The sequence below is a fragment of the Balaenoptera physalus genome (assembly GCF_965194825.1).
Source record: "Balaenoptera physalus genome assembly, chromosome: 4".
Lineage (NCBI taxonomy): Eukaryota > Metazoa > Chordata > Mammalia > Artiodactyla > Balaenopteridae > Balaenoptera > Balaenoptera physalus.
The window spans coordinates 9,644,801-9,670,962 of NC_138891.1; the positions used below are offsets into that span (position 1 = coordinate 9,644,801).

Below are 26,162 nucleotides of genomic sequence, written 5' to 3' on the forward strand. Positions count from 1 at the left end.
GCTGAAATCTGAGTCGTTCTTAAGGGTCAGAGGCCAGTGTTTCCTTGAAGTCTTCCTAATTCCTAAACTTGAAACTGACCGTTCTCTCCCATGAACATCCAAATAATGTTTACATATTTTAACACAGCTATCTATCATCTATCCTCTCACTATCTCTGGATATGTTTCATCTCTTCCACTAAACTGTGAACTCCTCCAGGGAAGAAAAGCCTCCCTCGTGTGACCACACAGTCACCCCCACTCTCCAGACCAGTCCCTCCCTATTTCTCCCCCCTCTGCCTGATCTAAGAAGGTGTTTGTGTTTTTCTTCCTCTGCTCCCGAGTGGCTTTGACACCCGCCTTCCTGAGCAACGTCCCAGCCTCAAACCTCACCACTTCCGGGATCCAAGGAGGGACCACAAATAGGGCAAAAAACCACAGTTTGGGCCACTCTGAAGACCTGTTTGTTGGTGTGATCACAAGGGCTATTAGGACAATCTAGGGGCCATGGGCAGGGTGACCACACAACTAATTATCTAAACAGGGACACTTTTAAGGGTTAAAGGGAGAACTATTAATAATTATGCTGGGACAACAGGTGTACAAGCAGGGTCTGTCCCAGGCAAATGGGGCTGCAGGCCACCCTGAGCGTGGGCCCTCTTTCCTAGCCTCCACACCGGCTTACATGGTGCCCACATTTCCACAATCAGCTCCTTCCCTGCACTCTCCTTTTTCACAAAGACACTGGCATATTTCAGCTACAACTCGTTTATTAGTAAGAGTTTAGACAGAAAAATAGTCACAATCTTGACAGCATAAATACATATCTGTACACTCTTAGGAGATACCGCAATCCTGTTCTCACTGGAGGGTAACTTCAGCAGTGCAGACTCGCGGTAACATAGGACTTTTTGGGGAGGGGTGGATTTCTCAAACTACGCTTACTTTTCATTTGGAGTCTTCAAACTATAAATGGAAAGTCAATGAAATGAAATAAGATCTTATTTCTAAGGCTAATTTTGGGTTAAGCTCAATATAACAAACGTTACAAAAATAAAGGCTATCCAAGACCTTATGACATTTCCCATCAGTATTTCATCTATTCTTTAGCTAGCTTTAATCAATTAATTGTCACAAGGTGAGAAATAATTAAGTCACTAATAAATGGACTATAAAATATTACAAGAGCTATAATATTGCCATAGCAATATGACAATCTTTAAAAGGCAAATTATAAAAATTTGAATTTAATTTTAAGTACTTTATAGCTTAGTTTATCAGGTGGAATGAAAAGGAGAACAAATCAATAAAGCTAGGGGTATAACGCAGCCCAGCTATGTCAATGAGACATTATGTAAGACTAATTTCACAACTTTAAAAATGTAAGCAAGCCAACTGTCTTATCATTTCTACAACAACACAATTATAAAGTTATATGTAGATAAGAGTTACATAGTAAATGTTATCATCTGCCAGCCCAGGGAGAGGAAGGGGCGGGGGAAGTGATACGGTGGGCACTGTATCCACCCAGCACTCCCGCTCTGGGCTCAGCCTGGACAAGCGCCTGGGTACCAACCCTCCCAGTTAACACCTCCCTGGGGCACCACATCCCACTCTCAGGAAGGTCCTGTTAAAAAGGTTACCATGAAGAAATGTCACTGCGTGACCAGTAACACACCTGAGCCGGTAAGTCATCTTAGATGTTGGTCAATGACGTGGGTCTGCAAAATGTCTAACGATTTTATTTGTGGCTTAAGTTTAAAAAGCATTTACAAATATCAGCTACTTCTTTGGGCTTCTTCTCATAAAACTAACTAGGTAGCCTGAGGCACAGCATGCAAGAGCTCTTCAGACTTTTCCATGTTACCTCTTTTTCCTATCTTTCCATCTTTTCCCCCCAAAGGAATCTCAGCATAAGCTGCTTTGTTTTGTTCCCCAGCTGCCATCCTAGCAGACTGGACGGCTCCCTGAGGACAGGGACCCCTTATGGTCATGCCTGTGGCCCCTCCAGCACCCAGCACAGTGCTCCCCCCACCCATGTTTACAGACACATTTGCCCCTGGCCGTCCTTCTTTCTGAAGGGTGACCGCCACTCCCTGCAGTTGGCCTGCAGTGTCCAGTGTTCGGTCCTTATTTATCTTACATCACCGTGAACTCTAAGCTGGAAAGAGCAGGGAATAACAAGGTCCTGCTACAATGTGTGGTTATTGCACTGGAACTTAGGAAAAAGATCAAATATCACTTTTTCTTAAGGTAATGAACTGATAAGCTGTTTAAAATACTGCACTCTTATTATTGGTGGGAATGTAAATTAGTATAGCTACTAGGGAAAACAGCATGGAAGAGCCTCAAAGAATTAAAAACAGAACTACCATATGATCCAGCAATTCCACTTTTCGGAATATATCCGAAGGTAATAAAAACACTAACTCAAAAAGATACATGCACCCCCCATATTCACAGCAGCATTATTTACAATAGCCAAGATATGGAAACAACCTAAATGTCTATGGATAGATAAAGAAGTTGTGAGATATACATATATATATTAAAATATGAGGAGATCCTACCATTTGCTACAACACAGATGAACCTTGAAGGTATTATGCTAAGTGAAATGAGTCAGAGAAAGACAAATACTGTATGACCCACTTATATGTGGAAACTAAAACAAAACAAAACAAAAACAAAAAACCAAACTCATAGAAAAAGAGATCAGATTTGTGGTTACCAGAGGTGAAGGGTGCAGACAGTGAGAACTGAAGGAAGGTGGTCAAAAGGTAGACATTTCCAGTTATAAGATAAATAAGTCCTAGGAATGTAATATATACCATGATGACTGATACACAGGAAACTTAAGAAAATAAATCCTAAGAGCTCTTATCACAAGAAATTTTTTTTTCCTTTCCTCTCTTCTTCCTTCTTTTTATGAGAAGATGGATGTCAGCTGAACCCACTGTGGTAATCATTTCACAATATGCGTAAATCAAACCATCATGCTGTACGCCTTAAACTTATACATGAGTGTCAATTATTTCTCAATAAAACTGGGGGAAAGAGAGCAAAAGAAAAAAAATGTTGCATGTTTCTGACTTGGACTTCCAGATCTCATGCACCCAAAGATTTGGGTGAACAAGGCCAAGAAGTGAAGAAGATCAAGAGCAAAAATCCTTCCAAACTTTTGTTTTTGGAAATAGTACCCCATGGTCAAGACAATTTGTGAAATAGGGCATACTATGTCCATCACCCTTTGGAAAGCCACTGCCGGCAAACAAAAGGCCCCACGCAGTCCCGCAGTGAAGACATCTGATTAATTTTGCTCAAACCAGTATTTCCCTAAATTATTTCAACATGGAACCCTTTCTCCCATGTGACACTTATTAATATCCTAAGAAACCAAGGTTCCTCAGCAGACACTGTGGGAAACGCTGACCTAAATCAGTTTTTTCTTTCCTGGAAATTGTATAAATCCCTCCGAATTGCAGCTTTCAGGTCAACTTACAGAATAGTAAAAAAATATATATTTCTGTAAGGTTTACAATGCCACTCCTGATTTGTCTTAGACCACAGCAGGCTACCTGAGAAGCAGCCTTGAGTTTTGTGGTCGGAGTTCCTGCTTCTAGTGTGGAGGCGGTGGTGGGTAAGGCCTCTTACCTCTGAGCATCCGGGCGGTACAGGCTGACAGCCTCGCCCATCTGGGAGGGGAGGTCCAGCACCACCCTTAACCCTGACCGCAGGGGAGGACCTGCGGCGCTCACCGGCGTTTTGACAACTTCAGCTACACCGCGAGCTTGAAACGGTACTGTTCACCCACTAACTCATCCCTCAGAGTTACGATAAATCGAAAAGTACAGCGAGAGCAGGAAGCGATTAGGAAAACGCAAGATAGACCTTAAGTGCAAAAATGCAATATTCTAGGTGTCCTGAGGATTCCTCATTAACGCTAAGCTGATTACCAATCACAGGAGCCACAGAGCAGCTGCTATAAGGAAGGAAAACATTGCACAATATAGAGTCATGTAGTGGAAGCACCTGCTTCTGATGGTATTTAAAGTGTACTTTAGGAAAAAATACTAAATTTCTCACCTTTACCAGTTAGAAAACAAAATAAAAATGAGTGACTCAATGGCTGATTGCAGGAAAAGGTTAAAAAAATTCCCTCCTATATATATATGTGGAAAATAGTGCATGCTTTAGAAATCAATTCAGATACATTCTTGAAAAGCTGTCTGAATCCTGCTTTCTAAAATAGCAACAACAAAACACTAAAGTCTTTCAAATACAGCAACATCAGGGGAATAACTTTTCCAGCACAGGTAAAGGAAGCATGAACTAGGAAAGCACACCTCAGCAAGAGCTCCTAAGCATGTCGGGGTATTGTCCTAAGACACCTCTCTCCCCTGGGCTCCATAAAAGTGCAAAGAGCCACTCACCATGTCGTAAGTTGTTACGATCTTCTTCAGAACCTCGGGCACGATTCCCTGCAACTCCATGGTGGGATACTGCTCGCTGAGATTCAGGACCACCAGGGGCGTGTTATCAGGTCCCAGGAAGCGGGGAGACACCGCCAGCATGCACTGCATGAGGTTGGCTACGGAGGAGAGGCCACACAGCTCCTTGAAGGACACCACTGCATTCTGCTCAATGGAAAGAAGAAGGCGCTTTGTAATTCACCAGGGTTTTAATTTCTCATGGATGTTATACTCAATATACTTGGTTATCCTTGGACTGCCTGATACAACAGTTACTAGCAGTGTTATGACAGACATGGTTAATGATTATCTTATCCTGGGAAAAATGGCTACTTCCCAAAGTAAACATAGTTATAGATATTTGTAATACCAATTTATCAAAAGTATGGAAAAGGCAAATAAGTTAAATTCTTTCGAAGGGCAAAGCTGCTTTTCAGATCAAAGTTCACAGCAGTGCTAATGCTGATATGTAATTATGAGCAAACAAAAAAAATGGCTTCTGCATTCAAAAAGGTAAAGATTCAGAAAAAAAAAAAAATCAGGCTTAAAATAAGCATCAAATATGCCAGCCATCCAAAAAAAAAAAAAAAAAGAGGAATATTTGCAAGACAGAAACTTGAGTCTCTCTCACCTGTTCATACCAGCTGGTTCCAAAGCTAAAGGAACTTGGAGGAGGCTGTGGTTTCCGTGGAGATGTGCCCAGCGGGAGACCTTCCTGCCCGGTACCACGGCCTTCCCTTCCCCTAGTCCCGTCTCCATGCTGCTTCTCCTCCTGCTCTCAATGCTCTTTTTCTCTAATCACCAGAGGTGCCATTAAAATCCCCGTTAAAGGAAACCCTTCCATACTGTGAAAAGCCACGAGTCGGTGTTCTCTGAGCACTGTGTGCAAGGCATATGTAATATACGTGACCCCATCTGACCCTGTCAACCAGCCACGCTGGGCGCGAGGAGGCCGGCCTCAGCTGTGGCCCGTCTCTGTTGTTTGTCTGAGGTCACACAGCTGGCAGGTGAAGGGGTCAGGATTTTACCTGAAGTCTGCTGAGGATGAGGCCTCTGCTCTTAATCGCTGTGCTGCCAGAACAGGTACATTCCAACGGAAAACGGAGTCACCCCGGGCACACCTGGGTCCTGACCTGGGCTGAGCACGGCGGCCAGAGGGGAGGCATCTGGGCCCCCCAAGCCCTGTGCCTTCTGCTTTCAAACATCCCAGTCCTCGGAAAGGAGCAGCACGTTGGTTTTACATTTAAACATTTTCTTTTTATTAATATTGCTTTAAATATGGGCATCAAGCTGTGTATCATTTTGTTCAAAATCACTTGGATGTTGACTGCTCATAACAATAAATCCTTACTGAGAGCTCTAAGGGGGGGCCCCCAGTCACACCCTCGCACTCCCCGGTTACTTCTTCTTCACCTGCCGTTGTCCTATTTGTTTATTATCTGCTGCCCACCCCCACCTAAAGTCTGCTGTTTCCTGCCGCATCCCTGGCCCGACCGCCCGTGTGTGGCAGGGGCATCACACAGCGCCGACTGCAGTGTGGGTTCGGCACAGACACGCGGCCCTGGAAGGACGGCGTTCGGCTTCATGCGCACGACAGCTGCCGCAGGGCAGGGACGTGCGGACTGCTCAGAGCTGAGGTCCACCGACCATGGCACCCTCAGAGACAGGGAGACACCCTCCACATTTACTAGGAGGCAAGAAATAAAACAAAATGTCTCCATTGTGGGAAGGTCTTTTAATTTTACTTGCTGCTGGCATTCTGCTCATAATAGTTATAAAGATTATATATACATATACACACGTGTGTGTGTGTGTGTATATATATATGTATCTTTTTTTATCGTTTTTAAACACACTGAGCAGTGATCCATCACACACTAGGATGGGCTGCGGCAGGTGCGTGTGTGAGGTGGCCCTCGCAGCCTCGTTCTGCATCACTGGTAGCCCCAGTATCCTGCTAGACACGTGGACAATCCTTAATTACATACCTAACCCTGACTGATTGCTTTTCGCCACTATGCGGTTCAGAGGTAATTATTATCTCAGACGTCTAATAAATACAGGTGTCACGTGTCTTTCACTTACACAGTTAGATAGCTGCGCTCCAGAGTCAAAAGCAGGCTCAATACATAAACCCACGGGCTGCTTACAGGCTCACCATTCCCGCAGCATGACGGCCCCACAAGAAAGGACCGGAACGTGTCCCTCTAGTTTCATGGGCTTGACGTCAGTGTGTTCCAGCTAAGGAATATTCAGAAATACCAGAGATTCCCACGTGCGCTTTTAGAGAAGACGGGGGACTGCTCCCTGGTGGTTAGCAGGGACCAGGACGGGTGTGGACTCAGCAGCAAGGCTGTCTCATTCCCACAGAGTGTGTTCAATACCAGCTGCCGTTTTGTAAATTCACATGATAAAAAAAAAAAAAAATGAGATCGGTGGTAAACATTCTTACAAGCGATGGGAATTTACAAAGTATTTAAGATCAGGGATACGACTGTTTAAAGAAACCCTCCAACAGACTCATACACCGCGCGCAGGCGCACACGAGCCCCCGCGCCGTACCTGCATGTTCTCTCTCAGGTCGGTGGCGTCCCGAATTGGGGGCTGGGCGTTCTTGAAGACCTCATCCACAGTTTTAATCCACAGTGTCCTCAGGGACGCATACTCCCTGGACTTCTTCCCTTTCCTCACAGAGAGGCCCCTCTTGTGAGGCTTCCCGCCTCCTCTCCGGTTAGTGATGGCCACGTGCACGAACAGAGACGCGTGGGCGAGGACCTCGCCGGTGAGCGACTGCAGCGGCACGTGGCGGTAGCCCGTCTGCAGACACTCGAAGGGAATCGTGTACTGGCCGATGAACTCATCGCCGATGTAGTCGTCGTCCAGGACCACAAAGCGCACCATGGCCAGTTCGGGCAGGTTGATCTGGAACTCAAAGCTTTCGTCGAAGATGGGAGCGTCTCCGTTCTGGTGCACTGTTTTCGTCCTCTGTTCTGCGCAGTCAGCGGGGATCCCGTGGATCTCAACGTAGACGTAAGGGTCCACCACGTCGCCTTTAGCACCCGATCCTTTGGGTTTGGGGAAGTTCTGCCCGCTGATGATCTTGATGTGAAGGAGCTGGGGTGAGACTCCTGGGACGGAGTCTTTGGTGTTGGCGCTGAAGAAGGAGACCTCCTCCCTCATGATGGCCGGCCGCAGCACGTAGCCGCAGTTCCCGTTCTGCCTAAACCAGCCGATGTTCAGGTCCATCATCAGTCCCGGGGTCTGAAAGTTCATGGCCACGATCTGACAACCACATTTCCAAAAATCTTGAGGGTTCATGTTGCTGGAGTCAATTCTCATGGGACTGGGGAAAACCCTGGCGAGAAAGCGCTTGTTGTAATTGACAAAGTCCCCTGCATTCTCGTTGGCGTATTTGCTGGCAAGCACTTCGTTGAATGAGCAGACTTCCCAGTACTTCTGAACCTGAAAGGACACCTGGAACTCTTTGAACTGCACCGACTTGCAGATGCTCACCAGCTCGGACAGCTCTTTGCAGAGCTGGAAGCGCTTGGCAGGCACGTGGTTGGGCTGATCTGCGTTCTCCTTGCCCATCCTCTGAGACATCTCTGCCCCTTCATCCTCGTCAGTGACATCGCCCTCTAGTCCAGAGCAGTTGGAAGACAGCTTCTTTGCCTTAATGAGTATCTTCCCTTTCAGGACATCTGGGGATGGCAGGTAAGATTCCTCAGCACTGGGTGAGGTTGTGTAGAGCTTGTCTCCTAAAATTTTCTTCATGTGTTGAACCATGACCTTCTGTTGTTTAATAGAACAGTGATTTTCCAAACACAGGATGAGAGGGTACTCTGAAGCAAAGAAGGCATACTTGTTAATAATATCAATGACGCTGCGGAAGACGATCTGCGAGGTCATGGTGTGGCCTGTGTAAATCACAGGTTCGTTATCTGGCCCATCCCATACATCCAATTCAACACTCCGGCAACCCATTTTAAGAGCTCGGATGTATCCTGTGATATCAGAGGGACCTCGGAACTGATCCTCTATTAAGTATGTATTATGAGATGAGTTTATAAAGTAATGAGACAAGGGTTGCTTCATGTCCTGACAGACCTTCTTATGCTCTGGATCAAATATATAACAGTCAGATGACACAAGGTAATTAGTGAACCCGTCTATGGAAAGCCAGCCCTTTTCCTGACCCTCTTTGGATGGCTCATATTTGTGAATAATTTCAAGGCTTATTTCCTCATTTATATGTGCCACACCCTGCTCTGCCTCAAGAAACATCATAAGGTCCTTGGTATCAAGGAATTCTTTATTGCTTGAGAACTGAACTAAAAGGAAATAAATTTCAGGTCTAGTACAAAGCTCATGGAAAACCTCAACAAACTCCTCCTTTGTGACTTCAGTACCAGCTTTGTCCTTGGACTTGTGCAATTCTTTGAACTTAAGCTCAATTTTGCTCGTTTTTAAACCAGGATTGAGGTTTCTGATACACTGCACGGCGTTGCACAGAGTTATATGTCCCAGGTTATCTACATCAATTTCACTAAACATTTGTGAAACCCAAGAAGTCCTCATGTTGTCTTGGCTACTTTCTAACATATCAAGTGTATGTTTCCCATAAGAAATTAGGTACCGCAGTCCCGTGACCCAGATGTTTGCAACATCTGCGGAGTTGGCAACCAAATCAAGTGACTCATAATTCTCTCCATAGATGACTGAAAATGCACAGTCTTCAGATATCTGGTCAGAAATGCCATTGCTGCGGAATATGTCTGTATTTTTTCCCGTTCTCACTTCCTTGATGGATTTAATATCAATCTTGGCTTTCTCAGAATCCTTCTTGGATGGTTCCCACCTCAGGCTCTGCATGTCAGCGTCCAGTAAAAAATACCTGTGGTAAATTCTAGAGTTGGAGCGAACCTTTTTGAGTTCCGAACCCTCCACCATGGAATTGATACAATCACTTGCACTGCTAATCTTTTTCTCCGTGGGCATACTGCTGAAGGAGACCGTCTTTTTCCGCTCTCTTTTCTGTTTTGTACCATCCTAGGAGAAAAAAAATCATAGTGTATTAGGATAACACAAATATAGGTTTCTATGTTGAAGACTAGGAATAAAATTTTAATTTCCTTGGGAAAAAATCATACTCTTAGGATTTCCAATTGTATGTTCTATAATGAATGATACTCATTCACTTCTAAAGCTTAGAAGTGGCCTTGGCATTTACAGCCTAATACAGACAGGTAAAAAAAAAAAAATCATTATTGAATTATTGTAACCCATGAGGATCAAGAAACACAATTCCAGTAATACATAATAAAAGCTCGCATAGAGAATTGGCCACACAATTTGCAGGGCCCAGGGGAAAGTGAAAATGCAGGGGAAAATGAACAACCTCGTTCAGAAATTAAGAATTTTAAGAAGGCCATGGAAGAGCGTTAAGCCAACTACATGGCCTTCCTGAGTATGGCACCTGTACAGTGCACCGGGAATACGCCCATGAAGCAGACCCTGCTGGATACACACCTCCTACACCAGTGTTTCCCGAAAGGTTGTCACTAAACCACTTTCCTCAGAATCCCCTGGGTTACCTGGGTAAAATGCAGATTCCTAGGCTCATGGGATCAGCTCTCCAGGAGGTGGTACCCAGGAATTTACATTTTAGGCGGCACTCTAGGTGATGGGAATGTACAATAAAGTTTAAAACCACTCTCTAACCACTTGGACTCACTAAGCTGTCTGGGCTATTTCTGGAAACAAAGTATGAACCATTAAATTATGTGTTACGTGAGTAGAAACTGAAATTCCAGCGGCAATTCTTGGCTCTTCAGAGCCTCGTATTAGATTAGTCGTGGTCCTAAACACTTCAAATAGATACGGTTTTACTTCTGTCGTTGTATTAAGTCTGGGTGGGAGGCCCAGATTTCAGCTAGAGGTGCTTCTAAAATTCTGGCGTTGGATTTATTAAAGCCTGCTCCCATGCACCAGGCGAATGTTTAGAACAAGTCACCCAAGTCCTTCCAATGTTAACAGACTAGTAACACTACCAAGTGAAAAACTTCAGGCAACATCTATTTCTACAGCAGTCTGCATCACCAATAATGCACTCCTCAACTTTCCTGCATGATGTAGCAGGTGCTCACCTCAAGGAGCTGATGCCACATCTATGTGTGCATTTAAGTTCTTTCCCTGTATAGATGCCTTTATTATTATTATTATTATTTTAAATTGCTCAAATGGCCTCACAACATCTTTCGCAATTTTAACCTAAAACTCGACATTGCCTTTCAGGAGGCATATGAAATTTGTGATAAATTTTCAGTAAGTCATCATATTCATAAATAAGAAATAGAGATGGAGGTTGGGATTATATGACTTTCATGCAATAAAGAAAAGAGCATGCAAAAATATTGTACAAAGGCATTCTAACTTTCCTGCTCTGAGAGAATCTTTTTTTTTTTTTTTTTTCTGGCCGTGTCACGCAGCATGTGGGGTCTTAGTTCCCTGACCAGGGATCGAACCCGCGCCCCCTACAGTGGAAGCGTGGAGTCTTAACCACTGGACCGCTAGGGAAGTCCCCAAGAGAATCTATTTTGAATAAAACCTCTACATTTAAAAAAGTGATTACGCTATTCTCTGCATCTGAAATTTAAAACTACTTTTACTTTTTGACTACCTATACTTCCAAAAGCAATTTGCAGAAGGCAATTAAGCTTAAACTTTAAATCATACAGGTATCATTTCCCTCAAAGTTTCAAAATGAACCAAAGAGGCTTTTGTGATCTGAATGCCAACATGAAACATAAAAGCCACAAGGCAGAGTATTTCTTTATAATTGTATCCTCCAAGCAATAAAGTGCAAAAGACATTAAAGCTGTGGTAATGTATCTATAAGATACATTGTATTGAATACTACAGCTGTTCCAATCCCTAAAACTTAGATTGTATTCTGTCTATTCAAGCAAGTTGGCATGAAATTAAATTTGTAATCAGCCATGTATAAGGGTATGAAACATATGCATGAATTTCCTATTTTTCAGAATGAGGGTTGTCTTTACCTTTAAAATACATATTTACCTTTAATAAAGACAACATACTAATTGAGGGAATTTTATAATTTTTATAAATTATATCTCAAAGCTGCCACTAGTAAAAGGAATCACAAAGATAAATGGAGATGCCTATCCATTTATTCATTGAAATATATATACAGCATTTTCTCAACAGTGTAATCTTTTATTCTGTCATTCTCAACATATTGATTAATACTGGACTACCACTTCAGCACATGGAGGCCTGAATGAAAAGGTCTGTCTCTCCTTCCCTGCTAGCAGAAAAAGCTATGAGAAAACATCAAAAGAGAAGCGTGCTTGCTTGGAGACCAACAGAGCAGGTGGGAGCTGGCCCTCATCACTGGATGGAAGCAACAGGTGGATGTGAAGGCAAGCTGGTCCCCCACAGCCCAGAGGAGAGGAAGAGGAAGGCAGAGGGAGGGAGAACTGGGCTTCCTCAGCAGGAGACTCAGGCCCCCAACCTGCCTGGCTTTGTCCCAGAATCTTTATCCCATCCTACATATTTCCACCTAGCCTTCACTTTTTAGCCCAGCAGTGATCACGTACTCTCATAAGCTAAGCAGCCCGTCGGCAGCAGAGTTGGAATCTATTTTCTATGTTGCGTCTTAATGTTAGTTAGTTTAAATTTAAAATTAAAAAGTGATCAAACTATATGTGCTGCACATACAGTTTTTTTTTTTTACTAAAGGAAAACTAAATATGTATAACTTTCATGCACTAATCACCTAAAACCAGAAGAAAAAAACGTAAGTTTCTGCTTAGATGGAGATGCCTCCAAATACTTTTTTTTTTAAATGAAAGCTTCTTTATTTATTTATTTATTTTTGGCTGTGTTGGGTCTTCGTTTCTGTGCGAGGGCTTTCTCTAGTTGCGGCAAGTGGGGGCCATTCTTCATCGCGGTGCGCGGGCCTCTCACTGTCGCGGCCTCTCTTGTTGCGGAGCACAAGCTCCAGACGCACAGGCTCAGTAATTGTGGCTCACAGGCCCAGTTGCTCCGTGGCATTTGGGATCTTCCCAGACCAGGGCTCGAACCCGTGTCCCCTGCATTGGCAGGCAGATTCTCAACCACTGTGCCACCAAGGAAGCCCTCTCCAAATACTTTTAAAAATGGTACAGATGATGTTTCAGAACTGGCTCTTAATGTTGTAAGTACTCATCACCTAAAGCTTCCGAGTGGTGGAAACCACAACATGTAGATAAACTTGGTCCACTGGTGCATTTCTGCTGCGCTATCAGCACTTCTTAATACCAAGAGGAGAAACACAAAAGTTACGTCCAGTCTGGAAGAAAACCAGCTTCCAAAAGAACCCACCTCCATATCAACCCTGAAATTCTGAATTCTAGGTAAAGCATCATAAAATTTTGAACGGGACAGAAGCTTAAAGATTCATTTATATGTTTAACCAATGCTTATTTACAGAATAACATTTTTGTATCAGGAATATTGTGAAAGCAATGACCTAGCAAGAGGCTAAGCGAGCTTTTCTGCATCACAGCAAACTCAGGAAGAACAAAAATGTTTATAGAACTTATATTTAATGATAAAAACAGAAGTAGCCACATTGAACCCAATGGAAAAACATACCTATTTCTAACAAGACTGCCTACTTTATTTAACAGAAGTTTGTCACTACCTTTTGGCCTTTAAAATGACCATCTGGGGTATTTCAGAGGTAGCAGTTCATAAATGGGCGTGAGCAATTTCATAAATTCTCATCCTGAAATGAGGTGGCAAATAGGTGGGCCTCACTTCTTTGCCAGCAACAAGGTGCTTGGGTCTGATGCAACTACCGTAGCACCTTCTAGAGAAGAGGAAACCCGTCTGAGGAGTCGGAGTCTGGTCTCAAGGCCCAGGAGTTGATGTCCTGCTGGGACAGCATGGCCTGCTGGGTCCTACTGCATTCCTCTTGTATTTCTAAACTGATTTGTTTCCATTTTCTGTTTCACTATTTCTCAATATACACCACGAGAAAATGACGAATCAACCTCCAGATTCAATACGCTGGCAGAAACTGACACGGTGCCCTAACAAAGGGGATGGAGCCTGAAGACAGAGCAGCCCTTTATCCTTCTGGTTTGTTTTGAGTCCAGTTATTTACTCTGATGTATAAGTAACATTAAAGAAGAGTATGAGATCTTTATGTTTATTGAAGGGAGTCTGGGATGAAAGAGAGTTTGGAAACACTGGTTAAAGAAATTTCTATCCTTATAAAGCAATTATACTCCAATAAAGATGTTAAAAAATAAAAAAAAATTTCTATCCTTAACAAAACAAAAAACCCCAGAAACAACTTGAGGCCCATTAAACAAGCACAGCAAGGCCTGACCTTTCTCCAGCTCAGTAACAATAGCTCTGAGTTGAAGGAATAAGTCATGTCGGGTACATCAGGGTTACCTTGCAAGGATTTTTCATACATCTTTAAAGCTTTGATGTGCTCTCCAAGATGAGCAAAAGGAAAAAAGAAAAAAAAAAAAAAAGGATCTGGAGCAAAAACAGTCACTCTGAAGGTCATTTTATAAAATCAGATGAACTGAAAAAGAATAAAATAACTTGAAGAAAAGCTAGGTATGGTCAAAAGCTGCTTCCCCCTCACATGGACGGGCCCTTTACTGCAAGTGACAGAAAGCTGCTTGGCCTGAGGATGCCCTCCTCACGGATCTGCTAATGGCTTGGGAACCTATGGGTGACTGGACAGTCCCAAACGTGGGCAAGTCCAGCTCAGATGACAGCTTAGGATGCAGAAAGCCAAGAGAGGACGTCACTCCCACTTCACAAGAAAAAGCCAGACTATCAATAAAATCACAACTTTTCTTATACCCATCAGAGAACTGTGATCACAAGGGAACTGAATTCCAAGGAGTGAAAAACCCCTCCAAGGAGAGAGAAGACACAGACACTGTTTCACAGTTTGTAGAGCACGGGAGGAAGAGTCCACCATGGAAGCACATAAAAGAAATCAGTTAAGGGACTTCCCTGGCGGTCCAGCGGTTAAGACTCCGCACTCCCAGTGCAGGGGGCCCCGGTTCGATCCCTGGCTGGGGGACTAAGATCCCACATACCACAACTACTGAGCTCGCACACCACAATGAAGAGGCTGTGTGCCACGACGAAGACCCAACGCAGCCACAATAAATAGATAAATAAATAAATAAATAAATTTTTAAAAAGGAAATCAGTTAAAATTGTAAGGAAGTCCTAAAGGCCAAGTGTGGACTACTATATCAGCTTGGAGCAACTGGGTACCCCAGACACAGGGAGAGTTTGTACTCACATGAAAGCCTTCACAGGTTGCTCCTGAGAAAGACTGGGGCCAGAGCAGGAGAGAGCCCCTCTCCAGGACACAGGCATGCAGCAGGTGATGGGGACACCATGAAACTCTGCTACTTCCCCGACCCTCCTCTCAGACGAAGCAAAAGACTTAAGCCACTGGGGGAATGGCAGCAAGCCCGCTTTCTCCCTGGGCTACTGGGGGATGGGTAGAAGAAAAATCCATCTCCTTCCACAGCCGAGCAAAGATCTACTGGCCCTTGGACTCAGGAGCCTGTACCAATAAGGCAGAACTCTACTACCACCAGGAGAGGGGCAGAAACTCACCACAGATATAGGCAGAGTCTGGCTGCCTTGGGGAGCAGGGCAGGAATGCCCAGACGGTCCCACCCTTGAGGCCCAGGTGCACAGGGCTGCCTAAGATTGAAACTAGACCAGGAGGACTAAGAAATCCCCAGCTCCAGCAGACGCTGGGCACCGAGGAGCAGGCAGCGTACCACGGAGGAGGCATAAGACCGTGGAAAGAGAGCCCTTTCTGACACAGGCCTTTGCAGATGAAAGCAGATGGCAGAGCAGGAACCATGAATAAACCCTCCAGGACCCCAGTCCCCACCTAGACACACGGTTATGGTGGCCCACAGGTAGAGGAATTTGAAGCCAGCAGTACACTGAAGGTAACAATGGCAACTCAAAACATAAACCCAGATCAATTATTGACTAGATTGACTCAACTTCCCCAAACATTAATGACCTAGAAGAAGAAGAGGCATGTTCATTTCTGAGCATAAATATTATTTACCTCAGTCTCTATTAAGCGTGATGTTTAGCACTCAATAAAAATTGCAGCATGCGTGTGCACGCACACACACACACACACACACACACACACGCACACAAAATGTAAGGAAAAAACCCACTGTCAAGAGACAAAGCAATCAACAGAGCCAGACTCAGAGGTGACCTAGACCTATCACACAGGAACTTTAAAACAACTATTATTAATATACAAAATAATCTGGGGGTGGGGAGTAGACAATATTCATGATCAAATGGGCTATTTCAGCAGAAAGATGGAAATTATAAAAAAAGAGTCCAATGGAAATGCTATTTAAAAACCCCAACTATCAGAAGTGGTGAATTCCTTTGATAGTCTTATAAGCAGACTGAACATAGCCAAGGAAAGATTCAGTGAACTTGAAGAGGTGTCAATAAAAATTATCCAAACTAAAACACAAAAAGATTTAAAAAGTGAAAAAACATAAAACAGTGCATCCCAGAGCGGCTGTAGAACATATGTGAAAATTGAGGCCCAGCAGGGTAAGAAAGAGAGAATATGGCAGAAGAAGAAATAATGTCCTAGAATTTTCCCAAGTTAGATCCAAGAAACTCAAGCACAATCACACACACACACACACTCACACACACTCCTAGACCTATATTATCATAGTCAAATTGCTGAAAAAATAAATGCAAAGAGAAGAGCTTTAAGGTAGCCAGAGTAAAAAAGAAAGTGATATACAGAGGAATGTAGGTAAGAACTACAGTTCAGATGTATTACAGGTGATCTACTTACATCTAACCCCAGGTTGTCTACTTGACCCAGCTTAATAGTTTAATGGGAAAAGTGATTCTCTTTTAAAGGACTGTATTCCCTAAATTTCCCTCTGCTTCCCCAGACAAAGATGTCCCTAATGTAGATGTAGGTCTTTAAGGGGTCACAGGTGAGTTTCAGAGTCTCCATAAAACTGTGATTGGATTCTGAAAGTAATTTGTAAACCCATTCTACGAAGTTTAGAATCTTGGCTTTATTAACATAAATTTTAGAAGGCAAAGAAAAAGGTTTATCATTTCCTAAGAATGTCAGCCTTAAGTGTTAAAGGCAAAGGATAAATGTTTTACAGGGTTGTAAAGGAAATTTTAAGGCTATCCAAAAGAGAAATGACAAACTGAGAGAGGGGAAAGAGAAAACGACATCATTTATGGATATATAATGGAATTTTGCTAATAAAAACAGCAAAATCAATCAATCACAGGAAAAGCTCTTATTTATAACTGTGAAATGGTTTTCTTTATTCCAAAGTAGAACAAAATAATCCAGCAGTTCATAAACTTTCTAGTTTAGGAATCACCCGTGGAAATGCTATGGGCCACAAGATGTAAGCTAGTATTGCATGTTCTCTATGCCTCAGTTTTCCCACCTATAAAATAGAGATCAAAAAAATACCCACACCCCCCCCATATGTTATTTATAGTCCCTGCTTCATAGGGTTGTTATAATGATAAGAATGAGTTCATATTGGGAAAGTGCTCTAAATGCTTCCTGAAGTTTTATACACCCTACATTAGACACTGTTCAGTAAATATATTTCAGACTGAAATGATTTCTTCATGAAAGAAGAATAAAAAGAAACACTGTCATAAATGTGTGTAGATGCAATACTCTGATCACTTAGGATTTGTGGAAAGTTAGCCCCATCCCAGAAGAAACAGAATGAACATCACTCTCTTTGGGTCTTTTTTAACTGAGGCCACTACTTAATGCTACCATAGAACTTTTGAGCATGACCAGATGGAGGTGATGCCCAAGATACCTTGAGAACCTGTCAAAAATAGCCAGATGCCCTCTCGAAATAAAGCTTCAGAAGGCTGCATCCCCATGTCGAGAAAGAACAAAGAAGTAAACCATTTCTTAAAGTCATTTGTTAATTTTAAATCCCATCAATTTAGTGACAATTACAATTTAACTCATGTATAAGTATTCACATATAAAATATTTTGAGGCAATGATCCCCATAATAGTTTTCTCTAAAAAATAACCAAATGACTACTCAGGGTACTCTCTGATCAGAATTATTCAGATGATTCCTTCTACTTCATACTCCCATATTATTTCCTACAGTGTTCAAAACAATTGCATGTAAAGAAAACAAATTTCCAGTTCCTGTAAAATGAAGTTTTCAAGGTCAGGTTAAAAAGCTTCCAAGTCACTCGATGTATTGGGTTACACCTGTCTTTAAAACACTGGGGTCTTTAATTATAAAATCAGAGGACCATAATAGAATATAATACTTTCATAACCACACTCTTTTGGTGATACACTTTCACTACTACTGAGATATTTATTCAAAGTAAATTTACAAAACCATCATCTACATCTGTGTCCAATGTAAACTGCAATAAAGTTCATTGGTTTTCTCCAGTAATAAAAAACTTAAGGGTGAGCACTGAGCCCCTACAAACTACACCAGCGCTACTTTACATTCCAGTGAAAATACTGATGCTAATGAATTTTATTTTATAATCCATAATAATGGTACTTAAGTGGTCCACTTTGGGGTGAAAACTGTAAGTATTTCTCAACTGTGTATATGGTAATTCCTTATTTAGCACATTCTAAAGCCTTTCGACTTCCTATACTGCAGAGCTGTTTTGAGATACGGTTACATAACCTAATTGTTAATAACTGGTAAATCATACCTAATTTTAAAAGGTATGCAAGTCAAATTACATAATGTGAATTCTTAGCTACAAATACAATCAATTCTAAGAGTACCTTCTCAATCACAATTTTCCCCCTAAATTGTACTGGTTCTTCACTACTTCAGAGTAGCTTAGGAGGAAGAATTTATTTTCCTCATTTTTTAATCCTTAAATCTGTCACTGCATTGAGAGGAAAATGATGGTAGTTCAGGGATAGTCAAGAGTCAAAAGAAAAGCTTCCATAGAGATCCATACACAGGCAAAGCTACTGCCGTGGGCTATATCCACCATAAAAAAGAAACAACAGTAGATCTTTCAGTCAGGAATTTTAATATTTCCACAGTTATTTTAAAATTAAAATTTTAAAGGAAAATTGCTTCACCAACAGTATTTTCTATCATCCTCTTGTTTATTATTTTCTTTCTATCTTGTCTGGTAGGGAGAAAAAAAAACCTTCCAAGGGCCTTTTTTTAACCCAATGGTTTATTTGCATATGAAATTAGTAGGAGGTGGGCAAGTATCAGAAAAAAAGAGAAGTAATTCATATGAAAGGAAAACTCAGCTTTCTACAAAATATTCTTTTAAGTCCCAAGCCATTCATGTGCCTGCACTAGTCCAGCCCTCAATGTTGTCTCTTCTCCAAACTTGTACAGTATTTATAGTCTCTACCCTATAATTTAACACTTAATTATAGTCCTATTCAGATCTCCAATTGTTTTATGTGGGTTAGCCTTATCTCCTCAAGTGGAAAGTAAAAGTTTTGAAGGAATGGGCCATATCTTATATTCTATATGGCTGGCTGGACCAATTCAAGTAGTCAGAACAGTAACTCCTTCTGATGAATCTGTATCTCAGTGATAAAGGGGTATTCCCAACAAGAGGATGTGACACTGTAAATATGTAGGCACCCAACACTGGAGCACCTAAATATATAAAGTAAGTATTAACAGACCCAAAAGAGAGAAATATACAGCAATGGAATAATAGTAAGGGACTTTAATACTCCACGTTCACCAATGGTTAGGTCATCCAGACAGAAAATCAATAAAGAAACACTGGTCTTAAATGACATGTTAGACCAGATGGACTTAACAGATATGTACAGAACATTCCATCCAAAAGCAACAGAATATACATTCTTCTCAACTACACGTGGAACATTCTCCAGGACAGATCACATGCTAGGCCACAAAACAATCCTTGATAAATTTAAGAGTGAAATCATATCAAGTATCTTTTCCAATCACAATAGTATGAAACTAAAACTCAATTACAGGAAGAAAACTGGAAATTTACAAATATGCAGAGACTAAACAATATACCACTGAACAATTAATGGGCCAAAGATGAAATAAATACCTGAGACAAATGAAAATGGAAACACAAAATACCAAAATTTATGGGATGCAGCAAAAGCAGTTTTAAAAGGGAACTTCATAACAATAAATGGCTACATTAAGAAACAAGAGGACTTCCCTGGTGGCACAATGGTTAAGAATCCACCTGCCAATGCAGAGGACACGGGTTCGAGCCCTGGTCTGGGAAGATCCCACATGCCGCAGAGCAACTAAGCCCGTGTGCCACAACTACTGAGCCTGTGCTCTAGAGTGCATGTGCCACAACTACTGAAGTCCGCATGCTTAGAGCCCGTGCTCTGCGACAAGAGAAGCTATCGCAATGAGAAGCCCGTGCACTGCAACGAACAGTAGCCCCCGCTCTCTGCAACTAGAGAAAGCCCATGCACAGCAACAAAGACCCAGCACGGCCAATAAATAAATAAATTTATAAAAAAGGAAAAGAAAAGAAACAAGAAAGATTAAAAATAAACAACCTAACTTTACAGCTCAAGGAACTAGAAGAAGAAGAGCAAACTAAGCCCAAAGTTGGTAGAAAGAAAGAAATAACAAAGACCAGAGTGGAAATAAATGAAATAGAGACTAAAAAACAATAGAGAAGATCAATGAAACTAAGGGCTGTTCTTTTTTTCTTTTTTAAAAAAGATAAACAGACAAACCTTTAGCTAGACTCACCAAGAAAAAAAGAAAGAGAGAACTCAAATAAATAAAATCAGAAATGAAAGAGGAAATGTTACATCTGATACCACAGAAATACAAAGGATGAGTTTGAGGAGGTAGTTGGGACCACAGTGGTGACAACAGAGATGGAGAGAGGTAGATGGCTTCAAGATAATGTAAATGATAGAACTGACAACATTTGCTGATGGATTGACACAGCACATGACAGAAATGGAGGAATCTAAGATAACTGCCAAGTTTCTGGCTTGATTAAATGGCACATAATGGTGCCATTTATTTAGATGGGGAAGATTAAGGAATTGTTTTTTTGGGGGGTAAAATCAGTAGTTTTATTTTGAGTATGATAAGTTTGAGGTGCCTCTAGATATCTAAGTGGAGATGTCACGTAGGCAGTTAAATATGTGAATGTGGAAATCTGGAGAGAGGTCAAGCCTACAGATGTAAATTTGGAAGCCATAGCACCTTGGTGGCCACATGAGATTATCTAGTGAAGGAGGAGAGACAGAAAAGATGGCCTAGCATTTAATCTGGTGCATCCCAATATTTTAGGTTGGGTAGAGAAAGAGGGACTAGCAAAAGAGGCAAGAAAGCAGAAACCAGAAATGTAATAGTGACTCCAGAATACTGTCGTATTGCAGCAGCCATGAAATAAAGTGTTTAAATAGGAATAGTCAGTGATGCTTCTGAGAGGTAAGGTCAGGAAAGTAAAGCATGCTTAATATTAGCATAGCCTCTCCAGCTTTCTTATGGTTGCCATTTGCACGATATATCTTCTCCCACCTTGCTGTTTTCAACATATTTGTATTGAATCTTCGAATCAAAAGTGTAGACAGCATATAGTTGGATCTTTTTAAAAAAAAAAAAAATCCAGTCTGACAATCTCGGCCTTTGATTAGATTATTTAATCCATTCGCATTTAATGTTATCATTGATACAGTTGGATTGGCATCTGCCACGTTACTTTTTCTTTTCTATATGTCCCATGTCTTTTCATTTCTTTATTCCCTTTTTAATGCATTCTTTGATGTAAGTTAGTGATATATGTTTGAGATTTGGCAGAGTTCTTTGGTGACCCTGGCAAGAGCAGTTTCAGGGTAGTAGCAAAGGCCAGAAGGCCTCCTGGGATGAGCTGGAGGCAAAGATTAATGAGATATGGAGACAGTGACTGCAGTTAACTCTGTGAAGGAGGAGCCAGGGAAAGGAATTGGTAGTTAGAGTGTGTGTGTTTCTTTTTTCATTCAGATTGGAGACATTAGAGCAGGTTCCATGATGAAGGGATTTGTCCCGTGAAGAAGGGAAACTAATGATGCAGGAGAAGGGAACAGAACTCTGAAGAAGCAAAGTCCTTGGAAAAGCAAGAGGAGATGGGACCCCAAGGGGTGACTGTGAGCTGGATCCTGACGGAAATGTAAAGGCAGGGAAGTTTAATCAGAAGGAACAGCATGCGCAAAGACACGTGATGAGAATGAGCCTGCAATGTCCGAAGAAGTTCACGGGGCCTGGGGACAGGATAAGGGGAGGCGCGCAAGAGGAGGCTTGGCATGAGGCCTGCAGGCAACACTGCAGAGGTACGCCGCAGCCCTGAGAGGACTCGGCACCTCCCCTGGGTGCAGCGTGTGCTCCTGAGCCACAGACGGAGAAATACCAATGTGTACAAAGCTTATAATCAAGTGCACTTTTCCTGTGTGTGCAAATACAACTCACAACATGTTTTAAAAGGTCAACAAATAAAAAAGGCCTCATTTGTTTTATAACTTGAGAATCAACAGCCCATTCATGTAGGTATTTCTGCCTTCACAGCCTAAAACTGAGCTAAAGGATAATAACACTTAAATATTTATTAACCTCCCTGAATAAATGAATGAACTCAAAGATTACCACTTAAAGGCTCACCATTTCAAACACCAGATAGAAACCTGTATCCTTTTAAAAGAACTCTTTAAACAGTTACGATTATCCCAAAATGTTACAGTATACATTGTCATAATCCAAATTTTTTCCTTCCAGTTTTATTGAGATTTAATTGACATCCAGCACTGTAAAAGTTTAAAGTATACAACATAATGATTTCACTGATATACATCATGAAATGATTACCACAGTAAGTTTTTGAAAATTGTTTTATTATTGAAATTTTTTATTTATTGAAAAAATTTTAAGTTATAGTCAATTTCCAACCCACCACTTTTCTACACAGAGGTGTTATATGCAAATACCAGATTTTCTAACACAAACACCTGCTGAAGTGCCACAAATATGCCCTCCATTTTTTTTAAATTAAAAGCTACACTTTGGTTAAGAAATCAATAAAAATGCCAATGCCTACATGGCAGGAATCCATTAAGACTCAAGCGATTAAGCGAGAGCGTTTGGAAAACAGAGCAATGCCAGTTTGAATGGCAGAAGGTCCAGTCCTGCCATTCTCCTGAATCAGCGTATATATACCCTTTTAAAACCACGAGTTCCTTCCAAATTAATTAGCTCATCAAACTGAAATGAAAAGCAGTGTTAAAACCCAGCAAAATCTCATCATTAATGCATTTTTAAATGGCCTACGCCGCCAGTGACTACAGCAATTGAACTGCTTCAGTGAAATCTTGTGTCACCATTTCTAGCCCTCATTGCTGTAAGCCCCAACCACTGAGAGACATGACAGGATACCAAGTGCACAATTAATTCACGCAGCAGGTACAAAACTCATCCTAAATACAGCTTCCTGAACCTGATTCATGTTTTAAATAATACAACACAGAACACACTATTAACAGGGGTCTCTGTATCAAGTTGTATCGATTACAAAACCAAGAAGCTAGAGCCATCCTACAAAGTACATGCTGCAGACTTTAGTTTTGAGATTTGGAACTAGAAGGGCTTTTTATTAATATGCTTCAGGATACTGGTGTGAGAATGAAATACAGGCATTTATCAGGCATGACTACATTTTACATGAAATTAAGATAATACAAGCTAAAACACCACATTTAATTATACTGTATTTTATTTCATTAAAGTTATCCAGGAGTAATAACAAGGACTAATTCTAGGTCTACTTGCAAACAAATCCCCAAAAGCCCTTACTAAGCAAGATGTGGTCCTTATTCCAAGAATCTGGCTGTGACACCAACTGCCACTTCTAAAGAGTGCTTTGATTTCTGAGTTTCGAAGGTGACCCTTCCATATTGCAACCCTGCACTGAGTCCCTAAGGCCCCGGCTCTTACGGAGAAGGCTCTGGAGAGAAGGTGCTGGGAAGCGAAGCAGTGCCCGACGGATCCCACAGGAGGGGGCAGCACCCACAGACCACAGGGATGCTTGGAACCACCAGCAACTGCTGGACTCTATTTCCCCGCGGGGCAGTGACATCAAACGGGGGCACTTCTGCGTGATAATGGGAATTATTAATAAATATGTCACCACAACAGGGGCTGTCCTGGGCAAAGTGAAACAGGTGTTCACCCTCCTTGAAAGCGACCTTATTAAAAAAGTGTGACATCCTTGCTAAGTGCCAGGCACTGGAGATTCAGGTGTAACCAAAGTCCAATCTCAGCTTCAGGGATGGTCCCATCCTGACTGGCAGGAAGGCAGGCAGGCAGGCGGGCCAGTTGGGTCTGTCTGGACATGTCTCTGTCCAGTCTGAGAGCCCATGCTACCAGGCTGGGAACCCAGCTCTACCTGTGGTGAGGTCGGGCTTAGTCTTGCTGCCTTGAATCAGCGGAAAGGTAGCCATGTGCACCTTTGGGCGTGGTGGCCTAATCCTCTTGGCTGCTGCTTATTTATTTCCCGAGGCTTCTACAGTTCTCCCCACCCTCCGCCCCTTTGTGGGGATGGACCCTTAGCCCCATCCCCAGCTTGCCTGGCTGGCCCTTAAGTCCTTGCCCAGCTCCCGGCTGGGGCGCCCCTTGATCTGGGGGCACAGTCAGACCAGCTGTTATTAGCCATGCAGAGCCCTGCTCTCCCATGACTCTCACTGGCCCAGGCCTTCCTGCAAACCTCACGGCAGGCCCCGTGCAGCCCCCAAAAGGGGAAGCGAGACACAAGTGGGAATTACGATCTGCTGGATGTGATGAACGGAGGGGTGGGGGAGCGCTGTGGAGAGCGGGCAACGGCAGGGCAGCCTTCACAAAGGGGATACAGTTGTTAGAAGGGCGTATGGGAGGTGGACGGAGCAGGGGTTCTCGGAGCTGGTGCAAGGCAGGGGGAGGGGGCTGATGCCTGTGCCATTCCAACCAACCATCTCAACAGACCACAGATCAGCTCTTCTAGGGATCGCATCTCCCCCCCTCCCGCCCCCCAACAAATGGATGTGCATTGTAGCTCTCACTTTAAATCAAAACATGATGTATTAGACACATATGACATCATCACTGTGATACCTGTCACCATCAACAATCTAGGACTCTCTACCCTGCGGTCACCTCAAAACCCAACTCTCCAGGTTCAGAAATGTAAAGTTGCTGAGTTAGTCTGTGGCTCATGGCACGTGAGAAATGCATCTAAAACTTAGATTTGCTAAAAGTTTATCTTTTAATCTGATTTGATGCATCTCCCCTCTTCCCCCAAACCAAACAGGATGTAAAATTCACTTGGGTTTACTGGAAATTATAATAGCAACACAGAAATCACATTCTGTTCTCTGGAAAGAGCTGGAGTTTTAGCTGAACCACGTTTATTCCAATTATAAATTTGTTTTTTCAAGTCATTTAGTTGTGCTTTTAAAAGCGTTACTGTAGGGAAGTTTTTAATTTAATAAGACTAAAACTTGAGACCAAGGGCTTTTCAAAATAAGACAGGATTAGGAATGTGGGAAAATCAACCCTCTACATGGGCTGGACCAGTCCGCCTGAGCAGTCCTCGCTCTTGTAGCCCATCACTCCTGGACAGCGGCAGAAGTGTCCTCGAGTTAGGTAATGCAGTGGATGTTTTATGAATTGATGTTCTTTACGAATTAATTGAGAAGGGAGAAAATTTCAAAAAGAAAGAAGAGTGAAGTAAGGCTGGCGACTAGAATAACCTGCAACCAGTGGTCAGAGAGACCGTCAGGATCTAAGTCACTCTCATCTGTCACACACCTGAGCTTTGGGGCCACACGGCAACTACTGCCCACTCGAACTGCAGCCGTCCACAGGGGAAGGGAGGTGGGCTGACCTTTGCTGAGCTGCTATGATGCACGGTACCTTATAAACATGATCTCTTTGAGGCCTCCACTCTGTGAGGCAGGACCTATCATCCCACCATTTCAGAGGCGCAACAGTTCTCCCAGGCAGATGGCAAGCTTCCTATCCCAACCCCGCTCTGCCCCGTGTGGCAGAGAGCTGGTCCTCGTGGCAGGTCTCCTCAGCCCCCGAGTCAGCTGGGTACCTGCTGGGTGACACCCATGAGGCTCTGGCGGGGCCTGAGGCCGGGCAAGAGGGGCGAAGCTGGCTGGCTCTCCCTCCACCTCCCTGCAGGGGAGAGGCCAGCAGAGGCCGTGTGCACTCTGTGTCCCCAGGGCCTCCGGGCTCAGCACCGAGCTGCTCCCGTCCCTCCACCTGCAGGTTGGGATGGTTTTCTGCACTTACTCACCTCTGGGTGGCCTTGTTTCCCCCTTTGGCCTCGTGGTTCTTCCAGCAGCTGTAACAACTCCCTAGATTAAATACTCAAGGAAAGTCCTGTTTTTCTGTCTTGACCCTGAGGGATTCAGTGCTTAAAGCTGTAGCTGCTCAGGACCTGGCTGTGCACAGCTTCTAGGCCCCGAGGCTGCGTGGCCTGTCCCTCCCTCTCCCGGCCGACCTGCTCCGCCAGCCACCGCTGAGTCCTCCCACATCCCAGGGGACCGGCTGTGACCTTGGGAAGGTCCGTAAACCTCCTGAAACC

The 26,162-nt window shown here is 43.0% G+C and overlaps 1 protein-coding gene across 2 annotated transcripts in view; it reads right to left on the reverse strand.

The window, feature by feature from the left end:
* The window catches only part of PLCL2 (phospholipase C like 2), a 191,925-nt gene that overhangs the window by 72,712 nt on the left and 93,051 nt on the right, over positions 1–26,162 (reverse strand). For both annotated transcript variants that reach the window (XM_082459226.1, XM_082459227.1), the window contains exons 3-4: positions 7,014–9,500; positions 4,413–4,616 (exon numbers count right to left, since the gene is read on the reverse strand). In XM_082459226.1, coding sequence (XP_082315352.1) covers positions 4,413–4,616; positions 7,014–9,500 — 2,691 coding nt within the window. The remainder of the gene's footprint in view (positions 1–4,412; positions 4,617–7,013; positions 9,501–26,162) is intronic.